This window comes from Rhea pennata, chromosome 14, assembly GCF_028389875.1.
Source record: "Rhea pennata isolate bPtePen1 chromosome 14, bPtePen1.pri, whole genome shotgun sequence".
In the NCBI taxonomy this organism is placed as follows: Eukaryota; Metazoa; Chordata; class Aves; order Rheiformes; family Rheidae; genus Rhea; species Rhea pennata.
Window position 1 is genome coordinate 12,863,093 of NC_084676.1, and position 27,614 is coordinate 12,890,706.

Genomic DNA, 27,614 nt, shown 5'->3' on the forward strand with positions numbered 1-27,614 from the left:
TTCTGACAACTTAAGTTACCGTTGTCATAGCGGGGCAATTCTTTGGAAAAAAAGCCTTCTCCCCTGCCACGCGCCGGGCGAGCTAAGAAAATTCATGTACGCGCAACGGGATTTAGCGAGTTTTCCTCCTGCACGGTGGTGCAGTTTATTCAATTTTTCAGGACGCTGTTTGCCATGTGACGTAAGGAAAAACATAGCACAGTCCAAAAAACCAAAAAAATCCTTTTTTGATGTTTTTCCCTAAACCGGGCCCCCCAGCCGTGCGGCCCCTCTCACACAACACGCCCAGGCCTTGCCCACCGCGGCAGCCGGGAGAAGCAGCCCCCGTCCGAGCCGAACAGCTCGGCAACGCGCTGATTCTCCTCCTCTTCTAGAGCGAAGAAGTTTATAATGAACCCGGCATACATTTTCTCCTCTCCTTGTGTCATCCTTCTACTAAATCTGAACTAGGTAAAGTGGTTCTTTAACATCCACTTATCAAAGTGACTTAACATCTGGGAAGTCAGCCAATGGTTATGTATGATACAGATGCCAAAAAATCTAACTGAAAGATTCTATCCAGGGAGGTTACAGAGAAGATCTGACTCAACCGGGTGGAAGTGGATGGTTCTCCTGGTCAGCAAAGCATGAGAGGTTCCTTGCAAAGCCGTGGAGAGAATTACGGAAAATGACAACATTTCAAATACAGTTTCTTTTTAACCCATTAAAGATGCTGGCTATATCCTGCACCAACAGCTTTTTCCAAAGGCAAATTTTGGAGTCGGTTCACGAACACTTTGGAAAAGCCCCCAAAAGAGGGGATGAACTGAAAACAAGTTTCTGCCTCCAGCTGTCATTGAGACAACACTAACAAGAGGAAGATCCCTTTTTATTGCTAGACACTCACAGTGGGATACGAATTCTTTTTAACGTTTCCTTTAGATAAAATTTATCCTCTCTGGGGTCACAAGCATGTCACCTGAGATCTTTTTTTTTTCTTTTTTTGAGTTAAAAAAAAAATTTTTTAAATCATCTTTCAAAAGTCACCTAAACATTTAGCTAACTGAAGGATCGAATGAGGCAATAAGCTTCAACAAACAGTTTTAAACTCTGATTAGAAAGTCAAGGTGAGAGGAGGGCGAGCTGAGCAAACCTGAGCGTACAGCACGCTTTCAGGATCATGTCCTTGCATCGTTGCCACTTTTTTTTTTTTTAACCCATTTTTCATCTCTTTGGATCCCGGCCTGGTGCCAGAAGAGTTAAAGAAAGCAATAAAAGAACAACGGAGTGTACAGGGCAGGATTTACTGGCATTTACTTTTAATCTACGGTCCTTTGCTCTGTGGCTTATCAGCCCTATGTCAGCCCTTTTTCCTCCTTTATACTTCACGAGGGGACCCACATGCTGGCACGGACAGACAGAGCCCAAGTGTCTGCAAGCTTTTTGTCAGGTAAAAAGAGAAGCCAACGGAAAGGAACAAGAGGAAAAGCAAAGCTAAGAGGCATCTATTAGATGTCACTAGGCTTTTGTATTCATGTCAATGATTCAGGATTAGAGTATTTGAAATAATCTTATTGAGCGAACTCAAAAGCCCCACAGAGGGAAAGCCCGCTCAGTAGCATATGGCAGAGCCGCGGACAATATCTTATTAAGGATGTGTTAGCTAACACCATCACTTTTTATATTATATTACGGAACTATTGTGCCTCAAACGGTTAGCGAGACGGTATAGTTGCGGAGCGCCGGCTGGGACCGTGCGACAGAAAACGCTGCAGATTCGGCCGGGCGCGGGTTTGCGGGGGGATTTTTGTGTTTTCCCTCTCCCCCGTGGACGGCTGGGAAGAGGAAAGTCGCACGTTGCAAAGGGAAAAGGGAAAACGTCCCCGCGCCCGCGGTGTGCGCTACTCCCACCAGCGTCCGCCTGTCCTCTCCCCCCTCCCCCAAAAATACTCCTCTCCTTGCACTGCAGAAGAGCTGCCGCATTACAGAGGAAAAACATGGGAGACCCGGGGCAACTGCTGCTGTATCCTCAACAGAAAATCCTAACCTACCGCCAAATTCAGAGCCGTGCCAGATTAAGGGAATTTAATTTTGCCAGAGTGAATGCTGCTACTCTGAAATCTTTATTTTCTCTTGGACAAAAGCTTGTAATTGGAGAAATAGCTCTTTTTAAAGTTATCTTCATCTGCCTACACCTTTAGAGGCTGCAAGAAACTAAAGACAGAACAGCTCTGTTCATAGCAGTTCAGCGATCGCAGTGAAAGGCTGTATATCTGGGTCACCTTACTACTGTCCAGTATATAATTTCAGTGACTTGAAATAAAGCCTTTCTAATAACTCATTTTATATAATTCACATATTGACAGCACCCAAAAACTTGATTTCACATTTCCTCTTTCTAAACGCCATTTTAAAGAAGTGAGTAGAAAATTATTCGTTCTGCTTTAAAAACCCTCTGAAATACTGTCCTGAGCAAAAAAAGTAAACACTCATTTGATACAGTAATATATTCTGATCACAAACTACCTATGCAAAGTTGCTAATGTGACACACTGGGAACCTTGTATGGGTTTTCTGTACTTTTCCAGAACTGTTACAGAAAAAACTGTGATGTTACAGGGAAAGAAAAAAAATCATACCAGTATTTACCATAACTGTTCCAGAGACTTGCTGCTCTCTCTCTGAAGAGCATGTTAAACGCATTTCTAGAAAGTTATTTCAGTCATGATTTACATGGAAACCTGCAATTTTTTTTTTATTCTCTTTTAACTTTATTAGCTATATGTTGTATTAAAATTATGTACTTCCAGCAGGCTAAAGCAGATTGGAATTTAGCATAGTTATTTTTGTAGATCTGGCCAATTACACACAAGGACACATTTCAGGGGTGAGAATATGCAAACATTTATGCTACTCAAACGAGCAAAACTACTCATACAACTAAGCTTCTGCAGAACGGGGTATGGCTTATGTTGTACCCAATAAAAGCTGCAATAGAGTAAGACAGATGAAAATTCATGTTCAGAACAATTTTAGCTAATCTGCATTAAAATTGGGGATGCTCTTTGCAAATACGTTCTGTATTGCTCTTATTCGACTAGTCACGTGCGCATTCCCGATGCAAAGCCAAATGCAGAAATAAGCCAGGTGTTAAGATGGGACGGTCAGTCTACCCTCTCCAGAAGTGGCGTGTACAGGAGAAGTAGCCAACATGTTTTACCCAAGGGCTGGATAGGTGTGAATAGCACACTGGAAGTTTTGTGAGCAGGAACGAAGGGCAGGAGGGCCCTGCCCGGCCCCGGGCTCCGCCGTGACCCAGGCAGCTCGCCGCATTTTCGCTCAGGGGATTTTTCGGACCTGCCCTCTGACCACAGCTACCCAACTTCGGCCACCCAAGCGGGGCGGCGGAGCACCGCGCAAGGTCGCTACCGGGCTTTGGGGTGCTCCCCCGCCAAAGGGAGCCGCTGGGCTCTGCAGGACGGGCTGTAGCAGCGAGAGGAGCCAGCACGCTCTCCGAACCCGTTAACCCGCGCTGACCGAGGTTATCTGGGATTTGCAGAGCCAGCCCAAGGGACGTTGCGACGTGCTGGCAGCTGCAGCTCTGCAACCAGGGGGTGCGAGCCGCTCGCCCCAGGCTCGCTGCCCGGGCACGGTGGAGCGGTGCTGTGCAGGCGAGGACCCCGGTGCGGGTCCAGCGCAGCCTCTGCCTCTGCCCAAGGCACTCTTCCGGACTGACAGACAGCAGGAAACACGGCTGGCTAGGTCCCGAAGAGGCAGGGCAGTGGCTTAGCAGTAAAAATGACAGTCAAATGCCAGAAGCAAGAGGGTTGACCGCTCTTCAGCTCCCCTAATTCACCAGAAATTCAGTGCAAGCTTGGTGCCTAACTCCTTTATTCTCCTTTATATCTCAGACCCAATTTCTAAACTGTGTCAGGAAAGCCACTTCTCTACAGGAATGGGATCATCTACCTACCTGGAGACCGCACAGCAGCTAGCACAATGAGCCCTCTTTGTGACAGGAGCCTCCCTGATATTAAATAGTAATAATCAGGCATAAGATCACAGTGAAATAAAGCCCAAAGCACTCGCTGCAGATTCAAAAGGCATCACAGAGAAGCAAGTAACTATTAGAGTAGTGTGAAATGTTTGCAGTGAAACCCAAAACCACATAAAACTTTCCTGGTTTGGGGTTTTATAACAAACTGAAAACTCAGAACAGGTTTGCTGAGAGATTCATAAACCTCTTGAGTGAAGCTGAGACCAAATTAGGGTTTTGCATAATAGTTATGAAATTATACAAAAATCTTATACTAGACTAGGGGGTGAAGAAATCAAACAAACAATAAATGGAAGCTGCTTTGTCCCTGAAGCAAGTTAATTCAAACTCAGGAGAAAAATAAATGAATTTTGGAGAGGCAGAGATACGTGCCAACCCCTATAGACTGAAACAGAGAGAGATTCCTGCAAGAACCCTTGCAAAGTTACCCACAGCATTAGTAGTTTCTTCACCCAAAAGAGGGCTAGCACAGGACTCAGTAGGAGCACTGGCAGAGGGGTGAGTGTCTATTCCTGATTCTCCATGCAAGAAGCACGTCATGATCGGAGTCTCCCATTTATCTTATTAAGGCTCCAAATGCCTTTGGTTGCCTGAGTCATATGGGAAATGTTTTGGGTAATGCTTTTCAGATGCATCAATCATAACCAAATCTGGGAGGATGTTTGGCTCGGTGCCTCCCCACTCAGTGCGTGGCTTCGGGAATCCATGAGAGACACTCTGGGTCAACTTCTGCCCATCTGAGCATCCCATCTGGAGGGGCAGGGGGGTTAGAAAGCCTGCGAGATGTCCCTGTTGGGTGCTGCAGGGTAGTCCTCTGTTGCCCAGTTATCTACATCCCAGACTCCCTCCCTGCCAGGTAAGTAATTCCCTTCTGTCTGGAAAGAGCAATGAGGCAGGTACTTTCCAGTACCCGATTCAAGAGAACATCCAAATATTCAGGTTCAGGTGCGTTCCTCACCCACGTCTTGATGTCTGTGAAGGACAGACTCATGCCCCCCTTCCTACCCTTTCGAATGCAAATAAAAGTGCACGTGCCCTAGGTGGACAGGACCTGCAGCACTTCCCCGGCCAGCATAGCAGGACACCAGCATGCACATATCCCTCCAACCAACACATCCAGATTCATCCCCAGCACAGGGCCAGGAGGACCGAGGCTGCAGCCAGAGACTCAACTCAGTGCAAGGTCGAGGCCAAGGGATCAGTTTGCAGCAGCCTTTCTGCTAGGTTTTACTCACATCCATTTGGCACTGCATGCCAAAGCTCCTGGCATCTCCTGCCACTTTGCCATGACACCGGCACTGTGACAGGCCGGTGGCCCTGTAGCCTGGTTGGGAATCAGCTGTGAGCACTGATCTCTTTCCTGCAGCAAAACATCTCTTGGCAGCTTCCTCACAAGCAAAATGCCCACCCCCTCTTCATGACTTTTCAATAAGCTGGTCTGCTTTACCATACCTCCTATATCTCCCCTACCTTCTCTTTGGGCAAAGAAAGCTACTGCAAAGTGCATTCATTGCTGCATCTCCCTAACAGGGGCATTTGCAGGAAAGATACTGTAAGTGCAACACAGTTCTTCCGTGCCATTCTCCCACCTGGCTGGTATTTAGGATGAAAAGATGCTCAGACCCGTAAAACACAATCCACTACCTGGTGACTTGCAAAGCAGTAAAACAGAGACGTTGAAAGTCATCCACCTCACTTTTCACATCCTTGCACAGTGAAATCCTACCCATAAACCTAACATTTCTCAGGTTAAAGGCTGAAAGATTTCAAAAACATACGTGGGTAAGTTGGCTCCCTCCATAACCACACTGCCTGGGTGCGTCATGGACATGCTTGAGAGAGCCTGATCGCACATCCCATGTGGCAAGTGTCAAAACGGCCTGGTGGAGGGTTGCATGGACCTTTCCAATGCTTGTAGCAAGCCATGCACTAAAACATACCTTTGTGTCACCTGATAATGCAGAAAAAAATATTATGATCTCCAACCCATAGGCTCTCCACCCCTTCTCTATCGACAAGATCTCTACCAAACTGGCATTTCACAGGCAGCCTCTTCCAAGCCAGAGGAAGCCTTATTGCCCAGAGGGTGCATCCGAAGCGGCACGCAAGGCGCTCCAATAGATTCCCGCACAGAGGCCAGCAGAGACCTTAGGATCACCGCACTGACGTTCCTCGGACACAGCATCACCCCGCGAGCTCCCACGCAGCACCCATTAACTTACACAGCAACTGAAGCTTATCTAGCCAAAGGATAGATGGTCATGAGCTTTCTTAAGCAGGTCACATTGGTACTGGTAAACCTTAGCAAAGCCTCTTTCAGGACACTGTCCTCACCCCCCTGGTACAGCCTGGAAAGAGGCAAAATTTGGGGTGCACCAGCAATTACATTCCCGAGCCTGCTTTCAAGACGCAACATCACACCCTGGGGCTATATCGTGCAGATCGGTCACCAGAACATGATTCTTCACACCAAGAGTTTTTCTGCCAATGTATTTGGGATTGCAATGATTATTTCTATTTCATCAGTTAACAGGACTACTGCTTACTAGATCCAGCCATAAAAGGTAAAGAAATCCCTAGCAGGTACCGATAATGCTGTTAAATACTGGTCTCTACAGCAGTATATTGGGTTTAAAAGTTTGGAAAAGAATGCCAAGAAGCCTCTTTCCTGAACCTAGGAATATTATAAAGCTCCACTTTCTCCCCTATGTGACTTTTGTCATTATCATCTTTTCTGATTCTTACAAAGCAAACCTAATTAGGAAGCTCTCTCATTAGTCTTCCAGAAAAATTAGCACAGCTTATGCTAATTACTCCTGTAAAATTTAATAAACTCGATGAAATGGGAATAGTCTAATGAGGTTTTATTTATTGAACTAAGATAACTGTAAGGAAAAAGGTTAGGACACCAGGATATCCAGAGTGGTAATAAAACTACAATTTATTCAATTCCTTCACAGGAATTTTATTGCAAACCTTTTAAATTCAAATATGAGTTACAATTTGAATGTTAAATCAATCTAGAATGTTATCTAATAACAGGAAGTGCTCTGTGTTTCCTTTAAGCATGATTACAATGCAGCCCCACTACTGTACTTGTCAGAGGAATTGTGCATTTGTACCATGACAATAATCCCCCTTGAAAACGGGTTCCTGTTCATCAGAGCTTCATCTGAACACACGTAACTGGATTAGCGATAAAATATACAGGCTATGCTAAGATGATTCAGACACACGCAGGTTTCCAAGAAACTTCCTAGAAATGACTGTTCTATACGCACAGGAGATTTATTTCATTTGCCAGCGAAAACTCAGATCATTGTATGAGTATAAATGTCTTTAGGTCCCTCTCACTGCCATATCTGCTGATACGGAAACAGAGCAAAGTATAAAGTACTAGCATAAGGTCACATCCTGTTTCAAATACACCTATAGATTTTTTCTAAATATCACATTTTGATTAAATAAAATATACAGTATATTTTTCACTTATAAATCTAGGGTTTGAAAAAGGACACGACAAAAGTAACTTTGAAGTTGCGAAATAGCATCTTCACCAAGTTATCTCAACAACCAAAAAGACTGAGCTCTCTCTATCCCAAGTATGTCTAGCTTCATCAAAGAGAATTATCAATCCGAAGTAGCATTCCAGCACGTAAGAAGAGGACAGCATTTCCATGTAAGTCCACATGTCAAAAATCCCACAGATAGATTCTATGTTAAATCAGATTCTTTGGATTCATAGGATTCGATGTAAGAGTTTGATTAAATCCATAGGCAAGACTTTATCATCCGACCGTAAGGCATGAGGGAGTGCTTTAGCCCAAATGGTAAATGAATTCTGTAAGCTCACATGCAAATAAAAATAGCTAAATATGGTTTTGCATATCAATTGACATAATAGTTTAAAATTGTGTGCATGCAGAAGTGACAACAGCAGGCAACTAAACATATGTTCTGGCTTGTGCAGGCATTTTAGTGTTCAAACAATTTTAAAGGATTCATTTTAAGGTAAAAAGGCTCCATATAGATCGCTTTATCCTTTCCAAGCAAAAGAGGAAAAGAAAAAAAAAAAAAAAGAAAAAAGGGAATAGGATAAATGTCACAAGAAACATCACTAAAGCCACTAACTGTATAAAGCACATACTTATTTGGCCTAAATTGTTTGAACTAGCCCTGGCCAAGAAAAGGTTTTAAGTACCCTACTGGGACAGATGCGAAGCGGCAACAATAGAAGCCAACTAATGCAATCCAGGTAACACAATCCTGTTTCAAAAACACAGGCAGGGCTAATTACAGTACTGCTGAGTCAAATTTCTTATACCATTGCAACCCACAGGAACAGGTCAAAATCAGATGTTATTCAAACCACAGTCATATCAACCTTCTGTATCAAAGTCACAATTTAAAACCAAGTGAAGAACTTAAAAGCTTAACCCATTCACAAGCAAAATGTGATTTAGTACGGGTGGTGAGGTAAGAGGCTTATATTATAATCTTCAAATTATGTTTAGCTAGTATTTAAATATAATCTTCAGAATTGTTACATTTCGCATCAATTTAAGTAAATACTGATAATTTGATCACTGCTAGGAAGCTAAATCTGTTTCTCCATGTAACTGTTTTGCTCGTTCTGTAGAAAGCATGTAACAGACAGCATCTCTGGCTTTCATAATTTAAAATGATTTGCAACTCACAGTTTTGCATACTAGATAGTTAAACAAAATATTTCTGTAAACCTGCCATTAGCATCTTAACATCTCACTTTCCAGTACAATGAAAAATTCATGTGAATTTTGTAGCTTTCATGTCACTCAAAATGCCACTCCAACACCATGTTTATAGTGTTCAACTCTGCAGCACGCTTATAAAACACATCTCTATACAGATTTCACTGTGAGTTTTTTTTTCCCCCACTTTCTCTGATATTACCTAACGTTCACAAAAGACGAAAATACGCCTAGTTAAAACAGGTAGGTATCTATCTTCTGAGATTTAAACATTTGCAGGACTACTTACTATAGCTAATCAAAACATCTGCTATAAGCTTCCAATATTCGCACTTTCTTCACAAATTCAAACGAGAACTATAAATCTGGAAGTCTGCGTAAGCACAACACCCGGCAAGGCTCTGCAATACTCGCGCCCCTGTAATTCGGTTTTGATGCGGCACTGAACACATCAACCCCCCTTCACCTTTTATATATATATATATATATATATATATATATATATGTATGTATGTATATGTATATGTATATAAAAACAGACACCCTGGCATGGCAGGCAGGTACTTTGAGCTTAATATAGCAAACGTTAACTCAGGCAGTAATACAAGGAGCAGCACTCCGCTCTATACTCTAGCTTCTATATATATAGGTAATATCCCTTCAGGACTGCTGTATTCAGATTAGTGCAATGGTATTGCTTTCCCTAGCTGATGACAGACAGTTTCCATACTTCGTGGCCATTTAAGTCTTATAGAGTAATGCTACATAATAACCTGGTTATCACACATGGCTTCGTACAATGAATTTCAACAATTAAAATGTAAAAATGACTATTTGGCTACCATTTTGCATAATTGCAAGCACGGAAACAACACGTTGCTCAGAATAGCTAAAATAGATGTATTGTACTGCAATGATTTACTCGGTGATGTCAGATTAGTAATATGGATCTGTTTTAAAAAGCAATAATTAAGGCAGGCAAAAATGAATTAATCAACTGACAATACAGTCAAAATAGTATTCCAACCAAAGAAAATAACAGGAGAAAAAACCCTTAGTTTGCAGATCTATTTTTTAACTGTTTTTATGCATAAATAAAAACCTTAAAATGTAGATGGATTGCATCCAACAGAACTACTGTAGCTAAAAGTGATAATGATTCAAACATTTTTCAAATAAAAGTTAAATATTTATAAGCACCCAACCACATTTCATAAATCACAAACTATTATTATTTTATTCCTGAAGCTTCCCTGGCACAGCATGTGAATTGAGCCACAGAAAGTCAGAAAGAAAAATATCCTCCTGCTGCACATGAATCAGTTAGGAGAAGCGGAGCCTTCCAAAGAGCAGGTCACTCCGTTATATCCCATATGGCCCTTCCATGGCAATCACGATTGCAAAGCACAACTAATTCGGTATCAAAAACAAAATTTCATCCACGGATACTCCTAATTCTTCCCCATTAGCAACAGAGGGCAGGTGTTTCGTTATAATGAGGAGGAAAAAAAATACATATATATCGAAGGAAACAATAGCAGTCCTTACCTGTCAATTATCACTGGATCTGATGGAGTCTCATTTCTGTTGCCACAGCTTTTCTTGTCACAACAGCGGCTACAGAGCAAAAGTGAAAGGATTTAGTGCGACCATTACACTGTAAAATCATCATTACGAACATGGTAGGTTCAAATTGCCGGCTAGAGTTACCGTTCTGGCCCTGCCTGGAAATCAGTCAGATGTAGTGGGTCACACATGGGTTAATTACTACGTTTAACTTCTGGCACAGCTGGTTAGCAACGGAAAATATAAAAAGAAATTTTTACATTTTTATATTTCACAAATAATAACTCAAGGACCATCCGAAACAGGGAGAGCGCTGCCTGTTTGCAAGCTCCGGCGGCGGCGGCTTGCTCCTCGCTGAGCGCGGCTCTCGCCTTTGCTTTACGGCGCACGGCCAGAGACTCTCCCGCTCCGCGGGACGCTCCGCTGCGGGGAGACCTCCTCCCGCCCAAGCCTGCCAGGGCCACCGCGCTCCCCCGAAGAAACAGGGGAGCTAAAATCGCCAACGCCGCCGGCAGCGGGTTTTTACGCTCGAGCGCGGCCGTCTCCCCGAGCTCTCCGGGAGCGCTGGCGACCGCGCGGCTCCAGCGGCCGGGCCCCCGCGCCGCGGCAGACGCAGGGCAGGCAGGGGAGACGCAAGCGCCGTCTGCCAGAGCGCTGCTCCGCCGCCGGCCTCGAGGCTCGGGCTCCTCTGCGCCGAGGCGGCTCGTCGCTCCCAAAGAGAAGTTAAGTTACAGTTTGCGACGACGCCTCGTCAAGGGTTATTGTCCGTCCAGAGCCGGACTCTGGCGTCTACGCAGCGTGTCAAGACCCGCTCAGCAGGGAAAGCTCTTCTTCCACAGCTCCTAACCCCGCTGAAGGGAAGGCTCCAAGCAAAACACGAAAGCCAGAGAAGCTCCAGGTCTTCCCAAACCTTCCTCAGTCCCTGAGCACCCTCTGGGCACCTCCTACGGGTCAAGGGCCTGGGGGACCCTGCACATGGGGACCGCCTCCTGGGTAGCACCAACAAGGGCGACCCCTCTCCATCGCAACCAGCTTTCTGGCAAACCTCAGCCACGGGCCAACCAAGCCCGTGGTAACCACCAAGCTCGCTCCGAAAGGAGTCGCGAGAAACCCAACGTCCTCTTACTTCAGCAGCCCACTTGGGGTGGGTGGTAGAAACCACCACAGTCGTGCTCCCTTGCGGAAGAACTGTTTTCTTTTCCCCCGAAAGGTGGAGGAACATCAGCGCAAGAAGAAGTCCTCGCCGGTGCCACACCGTACGAATGGCCCCGTCCTCGCCGGTGCCACACCGTACGAATGGCCCCGTCCTCGCCGGTGCCACACCATACGAATGGCCCCGTCCTCGCCGGTGCCACACCGTACGAATGGCCCTGTCCTCGCCGGTGCCACACCGTACGAATGGCCCCGCCGGAGCCTGACAAAGGTTCCCTTGTGTTGCTGAACAATAGGGCGAATAATCTAGTTACCCACCGAGACTACCCATAAAGCAACTAACCACACTAAAGATAACAAAAAAGGGGCCTTCTACCAAAACAGCCTGTTTCAACATGGTTTCCCCCTCCAAAAAACAAAAAAGAAAAAAAAAAGTTGTTTTCAAAGAGAGGAAAATACATAATTCTTTTCACTGCAAAAAGCTTCAAGGCAACTATTCAGGGCTGAAACTTTTCACAGCTAACACATGTGCGGTGTCTTCACTTTGGTGGAAGTTACATTGTTTGGGATTGCCAAAAAACCTGCTTCGTTTTACAGCACAATACCGCACTCGATTCACCAAAAAATGTAACAGCCTCGGCACGCAGAAAGTATTAAAGTTTAGGAAGGAATAAAACGCCCGGTAGGTAGAGAGTCAGGCGGGCGTTTGGGGGGCTTCTCTGCCTAGAAAAGGCCGTGTGGCTGGAGAGCAGCGAGAACGCGTGGGGCGAGAAAATTCACCCACAAACAAGGCAATAAAACCCGCTAATCATTTCTAAATGATTAAAACGTAACGAGAAACAGAGCTGGCGCAAGTTGAGACGCCGCCGACGCCGCTCCCGGGCGCGCGGTGAAGCCGGGCCGGACCCTCGCCGCCGCGAGCGCTCCCCCCTCGCCCGGCCACCCTCCGACGGCGAGGGAAGCCCCAAAGGATCTTCTGCGGGGACAGCGAAGGAGGAGAAATCGCGGCGGCGGGGGGCGGCAGCCCGCCGGGCTCGAGCAAGGCGTTACGAAGCCGCGCGGGAGGTTTTGCTCGCAGACGCCCAAAGCGCGGAGGTGCTAGAGCTTCTCGACAAAAACAGCTGCGAGGTTTTATTTTATGCAGACAAAACCCATATTTTACTCCAGCTCCATTCTCAGAAATCGCTGAACCGTTTTAGCTGAAACTTTCCAAAGAAAGTCAGCCCGAGGCTGACACCCTGCAAAGGACATTTCAGCCAGAACAGTTTAAGTTTGGCAAAGCTGTAAGCCACTGAAAGTTTCATAATGGAAATTGTTGAGGCATTATTTAACTATAGATGTCCCTCCCCACGCTGCCTACAATACTAATAAATTCCACTGAGGCTGTGAATTCTTCCCAGCTATTAATATTTTTGCCAGCCGTGTGGATTTTCGATCTGACAAAACACAATGAAATCCTTCGGAATAAACAGCCACCTGAAGCAAACCTCGGCCCCGCTCTCCCGCCACGAGCGCGGGCTCCGGCACATTCGAATTCTTTGTCTTATCCGCGCCGCGGCTGCAGTATATTACAGATACGCAGATTTGTCACATAAATGCAAAGTTTTATTGTGCAGTTAGCCTTGATAGAAAGCACTGCTGAAAGTTGTTTAGAAATTAAATATCTAAAACAAGCTATTTTAAAATACAGAGTCCTCACTATTTCATGTCTGAAATGAAGAAATTTCATCTTAGGGAGAGCAAGCTGTCTTTCACACCATATGGCTAATGGTAGTGCATAGCAATTAGCCGGGCTGATTAATGGGGAACAGACTCTAATTTTATGCTTATAATTGAGGCTGCATTTGCACCCCTGGTGCAAATTCAGCACATCCCAACTTCCACTTACAACAGGCAAGAAATCAAGAGAAACAGAATGGTGTGGATAGAGATTTTTTTTCCCTTCTTCCAGACCCCTAAAGAGCATCAGATTTGCAATTTAAAAGAGTGCTAGCAGCACAATAGATGACAGATTTGTGCAATAGGGTCAAGCAGCCTGGTAAACAAACAGCACCCTCTTACAAATGTATGGGCAGAAAGGGAAATGGGTAATTTCTAATATGAGCTGTAAGAAATTTGAATACATCTCCACCACCCCATCAGACACACAACATTTGCCTACCATGGTCAGATTTTTTTTTCTTTTGCTACTGCTCTATCTTATGTTTATGAAACATGAAGCAGCAACCAGCAGTAAACAAGTACAAGAATAAAGACCTTGATCCAATGAATTTTAAGAACGGAGAAAGTGTAAACTGCTTTAATAAAGAGAAAGACTGCTCCGAATGACATCGCACATCTTTCAGCATTCCCAGAATGGAAATAATTTTATCTCAGTCGAAGTATATTGACAAGGCTGTAAATCTCTGATGCAGATATTTGGTCTTACAGATAAAACTCAGCCTTGTATATAAGTTGCAATTTATTTATTACTCTTTATATCCCTAAAGTATTTGTAAGAAAATTAATGCCTCAAAGCATGTAATTCTTACTCTTGTGCCCTCCGCTGAACAGGCGTCCTTTGGTGCTAGCTGGGAGGAACACGAAGCTCCTCCGCACGCGTTTCTGAGCGAGCTTTGCTGCTGCTCCAGCTGGCACTGGAGGGGCTCCTGCCGGCTGCAGGACCGTTACTGTCTGCTTTGCACTATTGCCGGGGCCCCAAAAAGGCTTAAATTCTGACTAAGACCCAGTGCTTCCACACAGCTGCAGGTAGATACAATCCCTACCTCAAAGCCTTGCAGCTTAAGACGCAGTAAGATGCATCTTGCGGTCCTAACGGCGAGCAGAGTCAGATCCTGCTGCGGCAGGTGCTTTAGCACGTGCTTAGTTTTACTCACGTGAACGGCCTTCACTGTGCCTCTGGTCTGCTCAGACGAGAGGAGCAAAGCCTGCACTCGAGCCTTATCGGGTCAGGGGCCTCCTTTAATATTTCCACGAATTGTTCCTAGCTGGCTATCTGGCGTGAAAGCGGTGCTAATTGGGCCAATGAATTTTGGGGCAATTACGAGTTGTCAGCACGACTTGGGTTTCCCTTTGGAAAGGTCGAGGAGGCCGGGAGCCCGCAGCGGAGCCGCGCTCAGCTCTGAACAGCAACGGGAGCTCGGGTCCCTCTCGGAGGCACCTGCCTGCTCTGGGAGGGCTCATGCCGTAACAGGTTATATCTTTGGTTTCCTGGAAAAACCTGAGTAGAGTTCATCAGCGAGGAGCTGTCGTGGGGGGCAGAACAAGCAGATCCCCAGGAAGGAGGGAAAAAAAATAAATCAACCAACAGAGACTATTCCATGCAAATACTTTGTCTAAGACTCTCCACCGCCAGGAAACTCTCATCCAAGTTTATTCTTAGAAGTGGGGACTAGTTTTTACCCTCAGGTTACCCCCACCCCTTTTTTTTTTTTTAGTAAATATGTTTTACAAAAGTTGTGTAAAAACACATGCAATGGCATTTTGACAGTCTTATAACAACTTGATTGTAACGATGAGCTTATGCAAGAACGCCCCGCGTACCACCAGGGAATTATTTTGTGCCATCAAATAACATGTAACAAATTTTTCAGACTTGGAAAAACACTCATCAACTTTAATGAGACTGCAAGGTCAAGCTCGTCTAGGTGTTGGAGGGCTCTGTGAGAAGATGCTGACTTCTCTGCCCTAAGAGGGAAGTAGAAGAGGCTTCGTGTGTTTCTACCAGCCAGAAAAGAGAAGGAAGCGGCGGGCTGCTGCGGAAGTGCTGCGTTAGGGAGAGGAGGTATTTGACTGCTGTGTACTTCAGCGACCGACGCCAGGCAGGCGTGTTCAGGGCAAAAGAGCACCGCGCGGGGCCAAACCGTGCAGGGGGAAGTTTGAAGAAGCTCAACCAAAAGACATCTTTTGCATGGAGGGGCAGCGCCCGCTGCGCGCGGGCCAGGTGGGGGACGTGCGAGGACGGCTCAAGGGAAGTCAAACTGCAAGGAAGGGGTGTCTCAGCGGGGAGGAAGAAAGCCCTCCCGGTTTCGAGTCTGAACGCACGTCCAGCAAAACCAAAAACGGCCAGTTTGTCGCTTTGCTGGGGATGTTATCACAGGGGGTGGGAGCAGAGACATTTATCGCTCGAAAGATTATAACTGACTTTATTAATTTCGGTGAGGAGACCTCTTCTAGGCTGCAGTGTCTAAATGCAAACCAGTGGCGTTTCGTTAGGAATCACTCTTTATAAATAATTGACATCTGGTGTGATGAGACCTTGCTGCTAATTACACACATAGAACTGTGTTACTTTGGGCTTGTTTAATGCAAGAAAGATAAATTTGAAGTCCTAAAATAGCTGCAGGTTCAACCTAGATTTTGAGACACAAATTCATCTTCTCATCACTAATTAACTGAAAGCAGGGTATTTCTTACCTGCACATTATCTCATGCGTGAGCAGAACTCGGCACATTTCTGGGTTCTTGTCTTGGCCTTCATATACTATTGCCTAGAAACAAAACACATTTTTAGCCGTGCATCAAGTTGAGTTTGGAAAAAAATAAAAACACATCGCAGTAACCGAGCGCTCAGCCAAAGTTGCAAGCTAAGTCTCAGGCAGCAGAAACCATGCCTTCGCAGAACCCGTTTCGAGATTTGCAGTTGGAAAACAGCACAAGCTGAGTACAGCTAAGCTGCCTCCTCTCTGCTGCACATCTCTCAAGCAGTGTGTAGGATGGGCTTTTTTAGTAGTCAAGACAACCACAATTTTCTTTTCAATTCAGAATAAAATATAAACCTAATAGCGTTAAAAGAAAAAAAAACACAACAGCAGGGCTTGGCACACTTTGAGCCCTATTCATTTGGGGGAGGGGGGGAAGCGCGAGCTCATGTATTTTTAATTCCAAAAGCTGCACACTGCACAGCCCAGGCGTTTTACTGGGAGCTCCCGGAAGAGCTCGCGCCTGATTCTCCACTCGAACCCATCGATCCACTGGTTTCCGGAGAGCGGCTCTGGAGTTACAGCGGCATCCGTAAGCACGCAGCAGGCCCTGCCGGTGCAAAGGGCACCAGAACAGCGCAGAGCGGCTCGAGAAACCGGACTCGAGGACAGCGTGGGGAAACCCTTTAAGCGAAAGCTCCGGGAGGACGTGGCTGCGCCCACGCGCGAAGCGGGGTCCCCGCGTGCCGCGCTCCCGGCAGCCAGCCCGGAGGGACGAGCCCCGCACGCCGCCCCGCTCTGCCCCTCGCTGCGGCGGGACCGCGTTAACCGCTAACGTGTAGACTAAAGAAAAGGGGGGAAAAAGAAAAAAAAGAGAAAAAACGATGGAGGCAAGAGGGAAACGAACTCTGCAGATAAATGACATCTGCTGTGAAGCTAATAATAAAAAGAGCCAGGGTATTGAAAATAAGAAGAAAAAAAAAAAAAAAGAACAGTATGTTACCTGGATGAAACATATTTTATGGAATGAGACAATTTGGAAACGGAACGTAGGAAACAGCAGCGGGAAGCGGCCAGGCACCTCGCACAGGCTGCGGGGAGACGGCGGGGCTGGCTCCCGGCTCCCCACGGGCAGCACACGGACCCCGGCGCGCGGTGCTGAGCCCGCAGGAGCCAAGTTTTAACTCCGTTTTAACAGTAACATGCAATATTAATATTCAGCATTATTAAATGATTTAGCAAGCCCATAAATAATATTAGGAACGGCTCCGTGTCATTTGTGTCGGGTTTAATCGTTTCATTCGGGTTTTACTACGTGCTTTCTCGCAAAAAGGGAGAGCCTGCGCGGCTTTTTTGCTGGCAAGGTAAGAGGGAAGGTGCCCGGGGCCTTTGGCTGCACGGCGCAGGCGGCGGGTCCCAGCCAGACCCCCCGCACCAGCGGAGACCCCGGCTCAGCACCTGGACGCACGTTCAAATCCGCACCCGGGGGAGCTACAGCAGCTCTGCAAGAGGCCTTGGAAAACTGCCGCACGTCCATCCGCGTCTTGCGTTGACCCGGGAGCTGGGACAGACTCAGACGCGCCGCAGGAAGGATTAAATAATCCAACTTTTTGAAGTTTTTTTCTTTTTTTTTTTTTTTCAATCGTTTCCCCATCAACTGATTGCTCCCCACCTCCGGCCCGCGGCGGGAACGCGCCCCGGAGAGGACTGCGGCCTCCGCCTGCACTTCTTGGGCTTTCAGATCTTAAAACAAACCTACCCAGTACGGGTTACCTTGTTGCCAACGAAAGGAAGAACAAAGGAGAATGCAAAATTTACCCCCCTTTTTTTTTTTCTTCCTCTCCTCTTCCCGCTGCTATGCTTACTTAACCTCCAGGTACCCGCTTAAATAACTCAACTAAATAGCAATAACGAACGGGCAGAGCCGAGGCGGCGGTACGTAATCACCTTGTCCGTTACGTTTAACATCAGCGATCCCTCCTCGCCCGCACGACGCGCTCCGGCCCCGGCCGCGCGACCGGTTGGCTTCTCGCGGCGCCCGCGCGCCCCGTCCTTTCTCAAAACTCAGGGGGGTTCTTCCCAGCACCCTCCTCCTCCGGGAATTTCTAGGCAATTCCGGGAAGCAGCAGGAACCGCCAGGGCCACCTCGGAGCAGCTCGTCCCAAGCTCCCGTCGCCGCTTCGCGAACGCCTCGGGCGAACAGGCGCGCCAAGGCGACGGCCGCCGGGCCGAGCGCCCCACCGACCCTCCTCCCGCGCCGCTCGGAAGCGTTGATTCTGCTATTAGCTTCAGAAAGGAAGCAGCAACAGCTGAAGTTTCAGATCTTTAGAGCTGCCACCAAGTATTTTTACAGGAAGGGTCTACGGCGTTACTGCTGCGAGCACGCTTCGCTGTGGGGCTGAAAACGCACCGTCTTAAGAGAACTACCTCAATTTTTATTATTATTATTATTTATTGGGTGTTTTTTTTTTAAGTTCAAGTTTTGAACCGGGGCCGCTGTGGCAGGATTCCACGTTGCACTGATGGAGTCGCAATTTTGTCAAATCAGGATCACATTAATGAGAGATAAAGTGAAAGTTACTGTGTATAAACTTAGACCACAGCAGGGCTAAAAATAAGCCTGCAAACACACATCAGAGTTGCACAACAGAACGCCAGCAAAGGAAACACGAAATGATAGACTTTGGGTTTTTTTCCCCCCCCCTTTTGTTTACTTCTTGTTGTTTTAACCTGATGCGTTTCATCAGCTTTTCGAAACAGTTTTTCTTCTCCTGAACAACTGCAATATTCTGCCCCCCCACCCCGCAAATTCACCTTCCATCTTTATAAACTCTTATACACATACGGAGCCTCTCTGCAAGAAGCCCCAGCGAGCGAGGATCGCTCACGCGCAGACGGATTTCCAAATCGGGCCCCTAAAAATTTGTGCCAACATATAAGACTTCCTGGCTTCTAGTTAAATAAAGCAGCATAAAAAGCAAAGTCAAACGTAACTCACTAGTTGCCAGCAAATAAAAGTTACTGAATCGAGCATGTCACAGTCGTTTCTAGACTACAAGTGCGTCCAGAACAATTTGCCCAAACTTTTCAGTGACGGCGTTTATAAAAAGAAAGGGGAGGGGTGAAGGGGGAAGAATATAAAAGTCAAGACTAGGGTTTTCATTTAAACCAGTGGGAGTTTTGCCTGAGTAAAGACAGCAGGCTAAAGCAGTAAAAGAGCTGACGATTAAGTTGGAAAAATACAGAGCCCTGTTTGGTCCCTAGCTGTCCCGGAATAAATCCGGATTTACGCTGGTACAGCCGAGGGCGCAATCGCCTCGCGGCGCCGTTCGCCAGGCAGCAGCGCTGCCTTCCGAACGCGACGAGAGCGCGGCTCGAAGAAACGAGATCGCGCTCGTTACGTTCCTCGGTTATGTCACGGCCTCGATTTTAAGAGGGCGAGAGAGAGAGACATAAATCGTCAGCGGGCGCCTAAAAATCGCTCGCCTTCGAATTCCTCCTCCGCTCCACGCGACGAACCCCCTCTTCACTGAAATAAAGGGGGTGGAAAAACCCGTCCGAACGAGAGGCTTTTCGGAGAGCAGAGCTGACACGGGTTGTAATGACGTATACAGACGTGCACCCAGAGAGAGAAAATAAAACCCCGGCCCCGCCGAATTCGGCGGCGCTTTGGCAACTGACCTCTGACGGGCCAGAATTTCACCGGGCGAGCCCCAGCCTCGCATCTGCGGTGCCTCCACTCAAAAACACGCTGCGAATTCAGGGCCTTGCGCGCGTTTGGCTTCGAATGCTTAACCCTGCGTTCCCCAAGCTCGCGCGCCTTACCCGGGCGAAGCCCGGACTCATCCCGGCACGGGTTTAGCCCGAACACGTGCGCCGCGCTGGGTCCCGGGCAGGGGGCTCCTCCGGGCTACGTGGCTCCGTACGCGAGTCAGTAGCACCTAATTATTTTATCCAGTCTCCCTCCGTCTTTGACGCACCGCCTGCTTATCAACGCATTCACACAAATTATATAAATTTATCTCTCCTAATATGTTCATTTTTAATGGTTTTCAAACATTCACATGGAAACAGCTCTAGCGTAAATATCCCAGAACAAATGGCTGTATATTATACAGGAGGGAGCAGTTGGGCTGCCAGACTGGGAATGCACCAGGCCATCTGGCTCAGGCAGTCTCTCCAAAATCCTCAGCTTTGTTTTCACCCTCAGACTCCAAACAACACATTTTCCACTGTGATGAGTTTACATTTTCCCAAACACAGGTCCTGGTCATGCATGCAAATTCCAAACTTCTCCGTTCCTCTCTGTACAAGAAAATTAAAATCACCTGCGCTTCTAGCATCTCACCAAAGGAACAAGAAAGCTGCTAAAATCTGGCGCAGCGTAAACTTTCCCTGTCACAGGGGTTAGGTTTTGTTTTATGTTTGTGTGAAATTTCTCTGCTTCTGCTAAGGCTCCTCTGAACTTATCGATAACATTTTTTCCCAAGCGCGTAGATGCCAGGGAAAGGACAGCTATGATCTAAGCACAGAACAGAGCTGATCAAATATCTGCATATATCACAGCATACGACAGGGGGGAGAAAAGAAAAAAATAAAAGAAGAGGAAAAGAAAACCATTTGCATCTAGAGTTTAAAATTACTGGAAAAAGGCAAAACACACACAGAGTCCGCGTCTGAAGGAAGCATTTTTGACTCACGAGGCCTCTCAGCAACAGACAATAGCTATCTCGCAAAACTTACGGTTTTTAAGATGCCTGAACCGTATTACCATCCGTTATATCTTATGGACGAGAACAGCAGAAGGAAAATGGGTGGGGAACAAGTATTTCAGATTTATTTCCTCCATCTTTCCTTACAGTGAAATAGCTTAACTTTATGAAAATATAACTGAAGAAATAGAAGGTATCTTTTCTCTGTAAATGCATTAAAATCCTTAGGCTTGCCTACAGACTCCAGGTTTATCAGAGCAGGCATATTTCACATTTTGCAGGCAATTTCAAAACACATCATTGTTAGAGCCAGACCTACTGCGGGAGAAGCTGCTGGTTTACAGAAAGCAACAGCTATAAAGTTTGGGATCCTACAGGGTTTCGAACGCATTAGGAACATGATCCTGACATAAAACGAGGTGCCAAGATAACATAAAAGCAAATTTAATTAAGGCAATATTGACATTCAATATTGTTACCCTAAGCAAAAAGAATTTCCCCACCAAATTAACGATTTGCGCATTGTATTTGCGATTTAAGAATGACTGGCGCACAGTCGAGAAACGCAGCGAGACCCCTCGAAGGCACGCGATCGCCAGCTCACCCCGGCGCTTTTCCGGGGCTCCCGCGCAGGCCAAGCGCGTTATCCTGCCCGCGCCCTGGCACAGCCCCGCCGTCGTCTCCCGCTCCGCGCTCCCGCAGCGCTGCCCGCTCGCCTGCACGGTCCGTACCCACGCGCGCGATCGGCCGCGGGACAGGCAGCAAACTCCTCGGTCGGCTCAGCGAGAGCCGCCGTCCTGCCCCGCGCTGCGTCGCGGCTGACAAACAACGTGCACGCGCGCACCGGGATGGGCACGTTCCCCTCTCACCCCGACGACCGGGCTCTTGGCACGAGTTTCTTTGCCGAGTACAGCCATGCAAGCAATCGAGCTACGTCCTGACCTACCCAGATCAATAACTCCACAGCACCAGAAACGTCCCCTGTTTATTATATATACAGCACGTAGCACTGGGAAACCCTGGCTGTGCATCTGCTCATACCCTGCAAGCTCCTGATGCAACGTTCACACTAAATCTGCGAGTAGCAATCCCACACACAGGAATCCAGGTCGGATTTGCCGAACGCATTTTGTTTTGTCTAGCCTAACTTAATAATCTCTATTTGTATAAACTTTGGAATTTGTGTTTGTGAAATCAAGAGTTAAATCTGATTTGTCCATATTAAAAAATATATTTAATATAAAGAGTGGAAGGTACTTTCCCGTATGTTCTGGGGAACCTAACTCAGTCAAGCTTTGCTTCTGTGGGATTTTTAATTTGCTACCAGAAACCTCAAAGTAGCTGTAATTTTAGTCTGGGAATTCACTATTATCGAGTATGTGAATGTGCATGTATGAGTATTGAGAAGCTGCTTGCCAGCTGAAACATGTATGCTTCTGCAACAGTTTCATTTAAAAGTAATCATTTCATTATCCAATTTGTTCTGAGCGTCATGCATTAAAATACTACACCTTCAAGTAGACTGACAATATATATTTAACTTTCATTAAAAATTAAAGATTTTTCAGACAGTCTTTGCAATATTTAATTACAGTTTGATGATTTGAAAGTTACTCAAGAATCTTCTATATAATTCACTGCAGTAAAACATAACTGATATATTCAACATTTTGGGGAGCTTCTGCTCTATGCTGAACTTTGCTTCCTAATAAGCATTTAGTAACCAAAGTGATCACATCTCTGAAATAATTGCACTTAAAAAAAGAAAGATTAAAAAAAAAAAAAAGCAACAAGGAGATTTTACCCTTTGGCTCCTGAAAAAATTCCGAACGGCACATGCCACAGTTTTGACATGACAATACCCTACTTCTCATAAGCAATTATAATCACGCCTAAAGAAATTATATTTGTGAAATTAATACCTAAGCAAACACATCTGTGTTTAAAATATCCTTTTGCTCCTTGCTTCCTAATCTAAATTCAGAGGGCTTTTGTTCTTAAATCCTTGCTTTTTCAGCTCCATTGCACTTTCCCCAAAATCTGTAAATTTGCACTAACTTTGTTTTTGTAAGACTTCCTGAAATCGGACAGATTTTTTTTTCCATTGTAAATGCACTTTAAAGCTACATGGTAGGTTTTACAAATAAACTGTATCTCGGAGGGGGGGTCCCCCTTTTCTCTCCAAAGACCCTCTGATGACTTGATAATAATGAGAGACCAAGAGGTCAAACAGTGCCTTAGGATGAACTCTTCATATGCAAGATGCCTTTGTTAAGAAAATTATTTTGAAACCATTGCTCCACATGAGTTCAGAGATCTGTTTTCAGCAAGATTATGAACAGAGGCTTTTGCATTTCCATAATGGTAGGGAAGCTATTTAAAGATAATATTTATTGGTAGCCTTTCTTGCATGGTCTACAGTGATATATATGTATATATACATACATATATGTAAGCTCCAAAAGGACTAAAAAGAGTTCATGTATCAGAAAGATTTTGTTACTTTTACTACAAACTAACCAATTTGTGCCTGAAAAAACAGGGAATGACAGCAAATGCTTTTTAAGATTTGCTATGGAACAAGGATTGTTGCTGCTGTTGTAATTCCTACAGAGTATGGGCTCTGTTTAGAAGCGTACAGTTTAACAGAGTTCAGATGCATAGTGGATTGCCTAGCAAAATTCATCTAGGTTCTTTTTTTTTTTTTTTTTTTTTTTTTTTTCTGTTGAAAGGCAGTCTTCAATAGCAGGAAAAGATGTTTTGGGACCATCAAAGAGAGTTTTCTAAAACAAACTCAGCCCTCAGAGCTGTGTTTTGCTGTAGAAAAGAAATTCAAATACAAGCCAAGAGCTTTCCTACAGACAGCAGGGTTTAAATATGCAGGGACTGACTTTTCCTATCTGTGCAAAGAAGCTTAACGTTTTTCTTTTTTGTTAGTAAAATAAATTAAGATTTCTTTATAAAGAAAACAGATTTGGAGGGGCAAAACACATTTAAAGGACAGGAGGGCATAAAAAAATATCTGCAACTATTAAAAGGAAATGTGTTACAAGTAAAAAAGATTCTAACAGAAGAGAAAGCTGGAGTGACAAGTTTAAAAAAAAAGAAAATCGATTTGTTCAGACAGACCCTTTGTAAAAAATGATGGGTTTATATAGAGAAGTATGTGGTTTTACAGGGAGTCACACACTTTATTACTCTGTTTGGGAAGCTAAAGAACAAGCTTAAAATTAGGGCTAATCCATTTACAAGCTCTGCTGTCCTCCAGCTCTCCCGGAGCGCGCGGGAAGCGCCGCTCGCCCTCGGCGCCGCGTTTCGGGGGGCTACTCCTCCATGCAAATTGGCCACCGTCTAATCGCTCCTCCTCTAAAACAACCCGCCGGAGTCGGTGCCAGTAAAGAAAGGACAAACGCAGGCGGCCGCGTTCATCGGCGCTTGTCGGGGAGGCAGGGTTAACTCGCAGCACCCAAGCGGCAAAGCGGCCCCGGCGCCGCGGCTCGGGCCCCCGCGCCCCCGGCGGAGCCGCCGCGCTGCCGCCGCGCTCCCGCGGCCGCCCCGACGGCAGCGCGCCCGCCCGCCCGCCGCGCTCCCCTCCGCGGCCGCCGCGCAGCACCTACCTGCTTGGTCATGGAGTCGATGAGGCGGACGTAAAAATCCTGCTCCGTCCTGATCCCTGAAACAAGGCAGAGGCGTGAGGAGCGGCGCCCGGAGCTGGCGGCGACGCGCCGGGGCTCGCCCGAGGGGTCGGGCCCGCGGGGGCCGCTGGCCCCAGCAGCGCCGCGATCGGGCTGCGCCCAGGGCACCGGGCGCGGGTGCCTGCGGGGCTGTGGAGCCGAGCAGCGGCTCCCCGTCCTCTGCCGGCGTTTAGCAGCCGGGCTCCCCGGGGAGGCGGCGGGAGGCAGCCGGCGGCAGCGGGGGTGGCCGGGCCGACCCGGGGGCTCCCAGCCCTTACCATTGCTGTAGAGCAGCTGCAGGCGGTAGTGGATCCCGTTGTTGGTCTTTTCGCTGTTGGCTTCCTGAATTCAAAGACGACACGGGGGAAGGGAGGGAAAGAAAAAGGAAAAAGAAAACACTGTGAAGTCTCTCCATCACCGGGACACCGGGTGCCCCCCGGGGCTGGACGGGGCAACTCTCAGCCCCCTGCTCTGTCCCGGGAAGAGACGGCAGGGGAGCGGTGGACACCCCCCCTCCCGGTTGCCCTCCTGGCCGGGGGGCGAGCAAAGTGCCCGGGAGACGGCGGGAGCTCCCGGGACGAGCTGATGCCGCGGCCCCGGCGGAGGGAGCGGAGCGGGACGTGCTCGGAGCCGGGCAGAGGCGGGGAGGCGGCCGGGGCCCCGCGGGGAGCCGGGCTACTCACCTTCTCCTTCTCCACGAAGCCCACGAAGGCGGTGCGCTCGATCTCCACGGGCTGCCCCTGCCGGTCGTACAGAGCCAGGACGAAGTGGAAAAAGTTGGACTTCCTCAGGTTGGAAGGAGGCTGTTTCTCGAAGTGAGCCCGGGCCAGACCCACTCCGCTGGGACCAGAAAGATGCGGTTAGCGGCAGCCCCGACGACGCGGCCTCACGCCCCCTAGCCCGGCCCGGGGCCCATGCCTTCCGCCACGGGCAGCGCGGCCGGGCCCTTGGGACCCCCGCAGGGCTTCCCGGGACCGAGCCGCCCCCCGAGCTGCCCCGGGGCTCGGACGAGGGCAGAAACACACTCAAACGCGGCCACGTCGAGGCACCGCGGAGCCGGGAGCGCTGCCCAAACCCGACCCCATCCCGCCTGGTGGCTATCGCCGCAGGTAGCAGCTCCCCAAGCCGCGGGCTGGGCCGGCCGGGAGGGAGGCGGCCCGGCACCGCCAGCGCCGCGGGCGCCCGCAGCCGCCCCGCACGTCGGGGAGCGGCGGACACCCGCGCCCCACGGAGCGGCGCCGTCCTGCCACATCGCTGCCTCGGCTCGAAGCTGTCACCGCATCGCCCCTGTGCCTTATCTTTCAGTTTCAGTCCTCCGAGGCTTTCCTCCTCTCGCTGGGGTCGTGGTAGTCAGCGCGGAGGCAGCCGCGGAGCCAACGCGAAATATTTCAGGGTTGTCCCTGCAGAACTTTCCCTTCCTTAGAGGGCTCCGGAGGGAGGGGTGCGGGACGAGGTGGGATAAACCAGAAGATGTCAACATGAAACTTGTTAGCTGATGCCGGCTCCAGGGCTCAGGCTGCAAAGTCGGCATCAGTTTTCCGGGGGGGAGAGGAAGGAGAGAAGGAGGGAAAGCGAGGCCGGGTGCAGCTTCGCGAAATCCACCTCCCCTTTTAAAAGTTTTTTTTTCTTTTTATTTTTTTTTAAATCCGAGAGAAGTGGAAGTGGTCTTACAGGGTTCGAATTAAATTTCTCCTCGGGAAAGCTTTGCAAAACTGCCTGCTTATCGGAGAAGGCAGGAGGCTGCTGATTCTGACGAGGATAAGAAGGAGAAGCAGAAAAATAAATTTGGGATACCTCTGCGCAAAACTCGCTGCTTATCGGTATCATTCGAAAATCATAAGACTAAATCAGCAGTGAACAGAGTTTTGAAAACTCCTTCTACCATGTAAACACAAGAGGCTACCGAGATTTTTTTTTATCACTATTGCTACCTAACAAAACTCACTACTTCCTTTATTTTTTTTTTTAATAAAAAAGTCATTCCTACGCCACAAAAGGGATAAATATTTAACTGCAGACGTGTACGCACAACTCACTGCTCTTAGCAGCGCTCCGGAGCCGGCTTTTTGTTGGTGCCGGGGGAAAGGCGCTGCCCGGGGAAGCAGCGCTGGCGGTGGCGTGCGCGGAGCGGGCGCGGAGCCTGCCTACCTCTGAGCGGCCGTGCTGGCGTCCAGGACGCCGGCTCCCTGCATCCACGTCCGCACCGCGTTCATCCCCGCGCCGAGGGGCTCTTCCTTCATGCTGCTCCCACTCCGCTGGATGCTTTCCTGAATCCCAAACATGAATCAGAAACAACAGCGCAAATCTTCCTTCTTTACTCAAGAAAAAAAAATAGTGATAAAATCGCCCGGCGGACTGTTAAATGTATTTTTTTTCTCTTTCTTTCTGTCTCTCTCTGCAGCTGATCTCTGGAATCAAAGCAAGTCAGAGAGAGCAAACAGAGGCACGCACATTTAAAAATAGAAAAGAAAAGAAAAAAAAAATCCAGAGGCAATCAGAGCCCGGGTTTGTTGCCGCTGGCTGCTGCGTGTGCAGTTTGTTTGGGTGCGCGCAGGGGCTGGCGGGGGGCTGCTGTAGTGCTCACAAGCCGGAGGAGTACTTGAAGTCCCTTTTGTATGAAGACACCTCTCCTCTTGGATGGCAGCAGGCAAAAAAAAAAAAAAAAAAAAAAAAAAAAATCTCTGATGGCAGTTTAAGAAACAATAGGATGAACGGGAGCTGCGGCAGGCTCTGCTACATCAAGTGTCATTTTCCAGTGACAAGAGAGGCAAGTTTCCCCCCCCTTCCCTCTTTCTTTCTTTTCTCCCTCTTTCTTTTCTTCTCTCCCAGCCGAAGCGCTCTCTCCTCCCTCCGTCAGCGGCGCAGGAAGCGAGCAGCCGCAGCCGCAGCCGGGCACACGCCGGGCAGGGAGGGCGGACGGGCGGCCGCAGACCCCGGGGCTCGCTCTGCCCGCGCCCCCTCCCTCCCTCTCGCCAGCGCCGGGGCGGACTCGCCGTCTCTCCCTATGGGAGCCACTTTGACTGTCCCCGCCGCCGAACACGAGCGCGGCAGCCCCGGCGCCCGGGGGGCGGCGCCTCCGCCGCCACGCCCCCTCATTTGCATCGCGTCACCGCTTCCCCCCGCCGCGCCGCGGCCAATGGGCGGCCGCGAGCCGGCGCCGCGGGGGCGCGGGAACGCCCCCCTCATTAGCATGGCCCGGCCCGGCCCGGCCCGGCCCGGGGGAAAGTTGCCCCCGGGGGGGGGGAGGGGGCGGTTATTAATACAAACACGATCGCGGCTTTGTTCATCAATGAGCCGACAGCTCTATTAGCCGCGAGCCACGC

The 27,614-nt window shown here is 48.1% G+C and overlaps 1 protein-coding gene across 8 annotated transcripts in view; it reads right to left on the minus strand.

Annotated features, from left to right (window-relative positions):
• Window positions 1-27,311, minus strand: part of EBF1 (EBF transcription factor 1) — a 269,357-nt gene extending 242,046 nt beyond the window's left edge. For all 8 annotated transcript variants that reach the window (XM_062587651.1, XM_062587650.1, XM_062587649.1 and 5 more), the window contains exons 1-6: window positions 26,440-27,311; window positions 24,975-25,131; window positions 24,570-24,633; window positions 24,235-24,290; window positions 15,901-15,974; window positions 10,315-10,383 (exon numbers count right to left, since the gene is read on the minus strand). In XM_062587651.1, the coding sequence (XP_062443635.1) occupies window positions 10,315-10,383; window positions 15,901-15,974; window positions 24,235-24,290; window positions 24,570-24,633; window positions 24,975-25,131; window positions 26,440-26,573 (554 nt within the window). In that variant the 5' untranslated portion in view covers window positions 26,574-27,311. The remainder of the gene's footprint in view (window positions 1-10,314; window positions 10,384-15,900; window positions 15,975-24,234; window positions 24,291-24,569; window positions 24,634-24,974; window positions 25,132-26,439) is intronic.
• Between the last annotated feature and the right edge of the window lie 303 nt (window positions 27,312-27,614).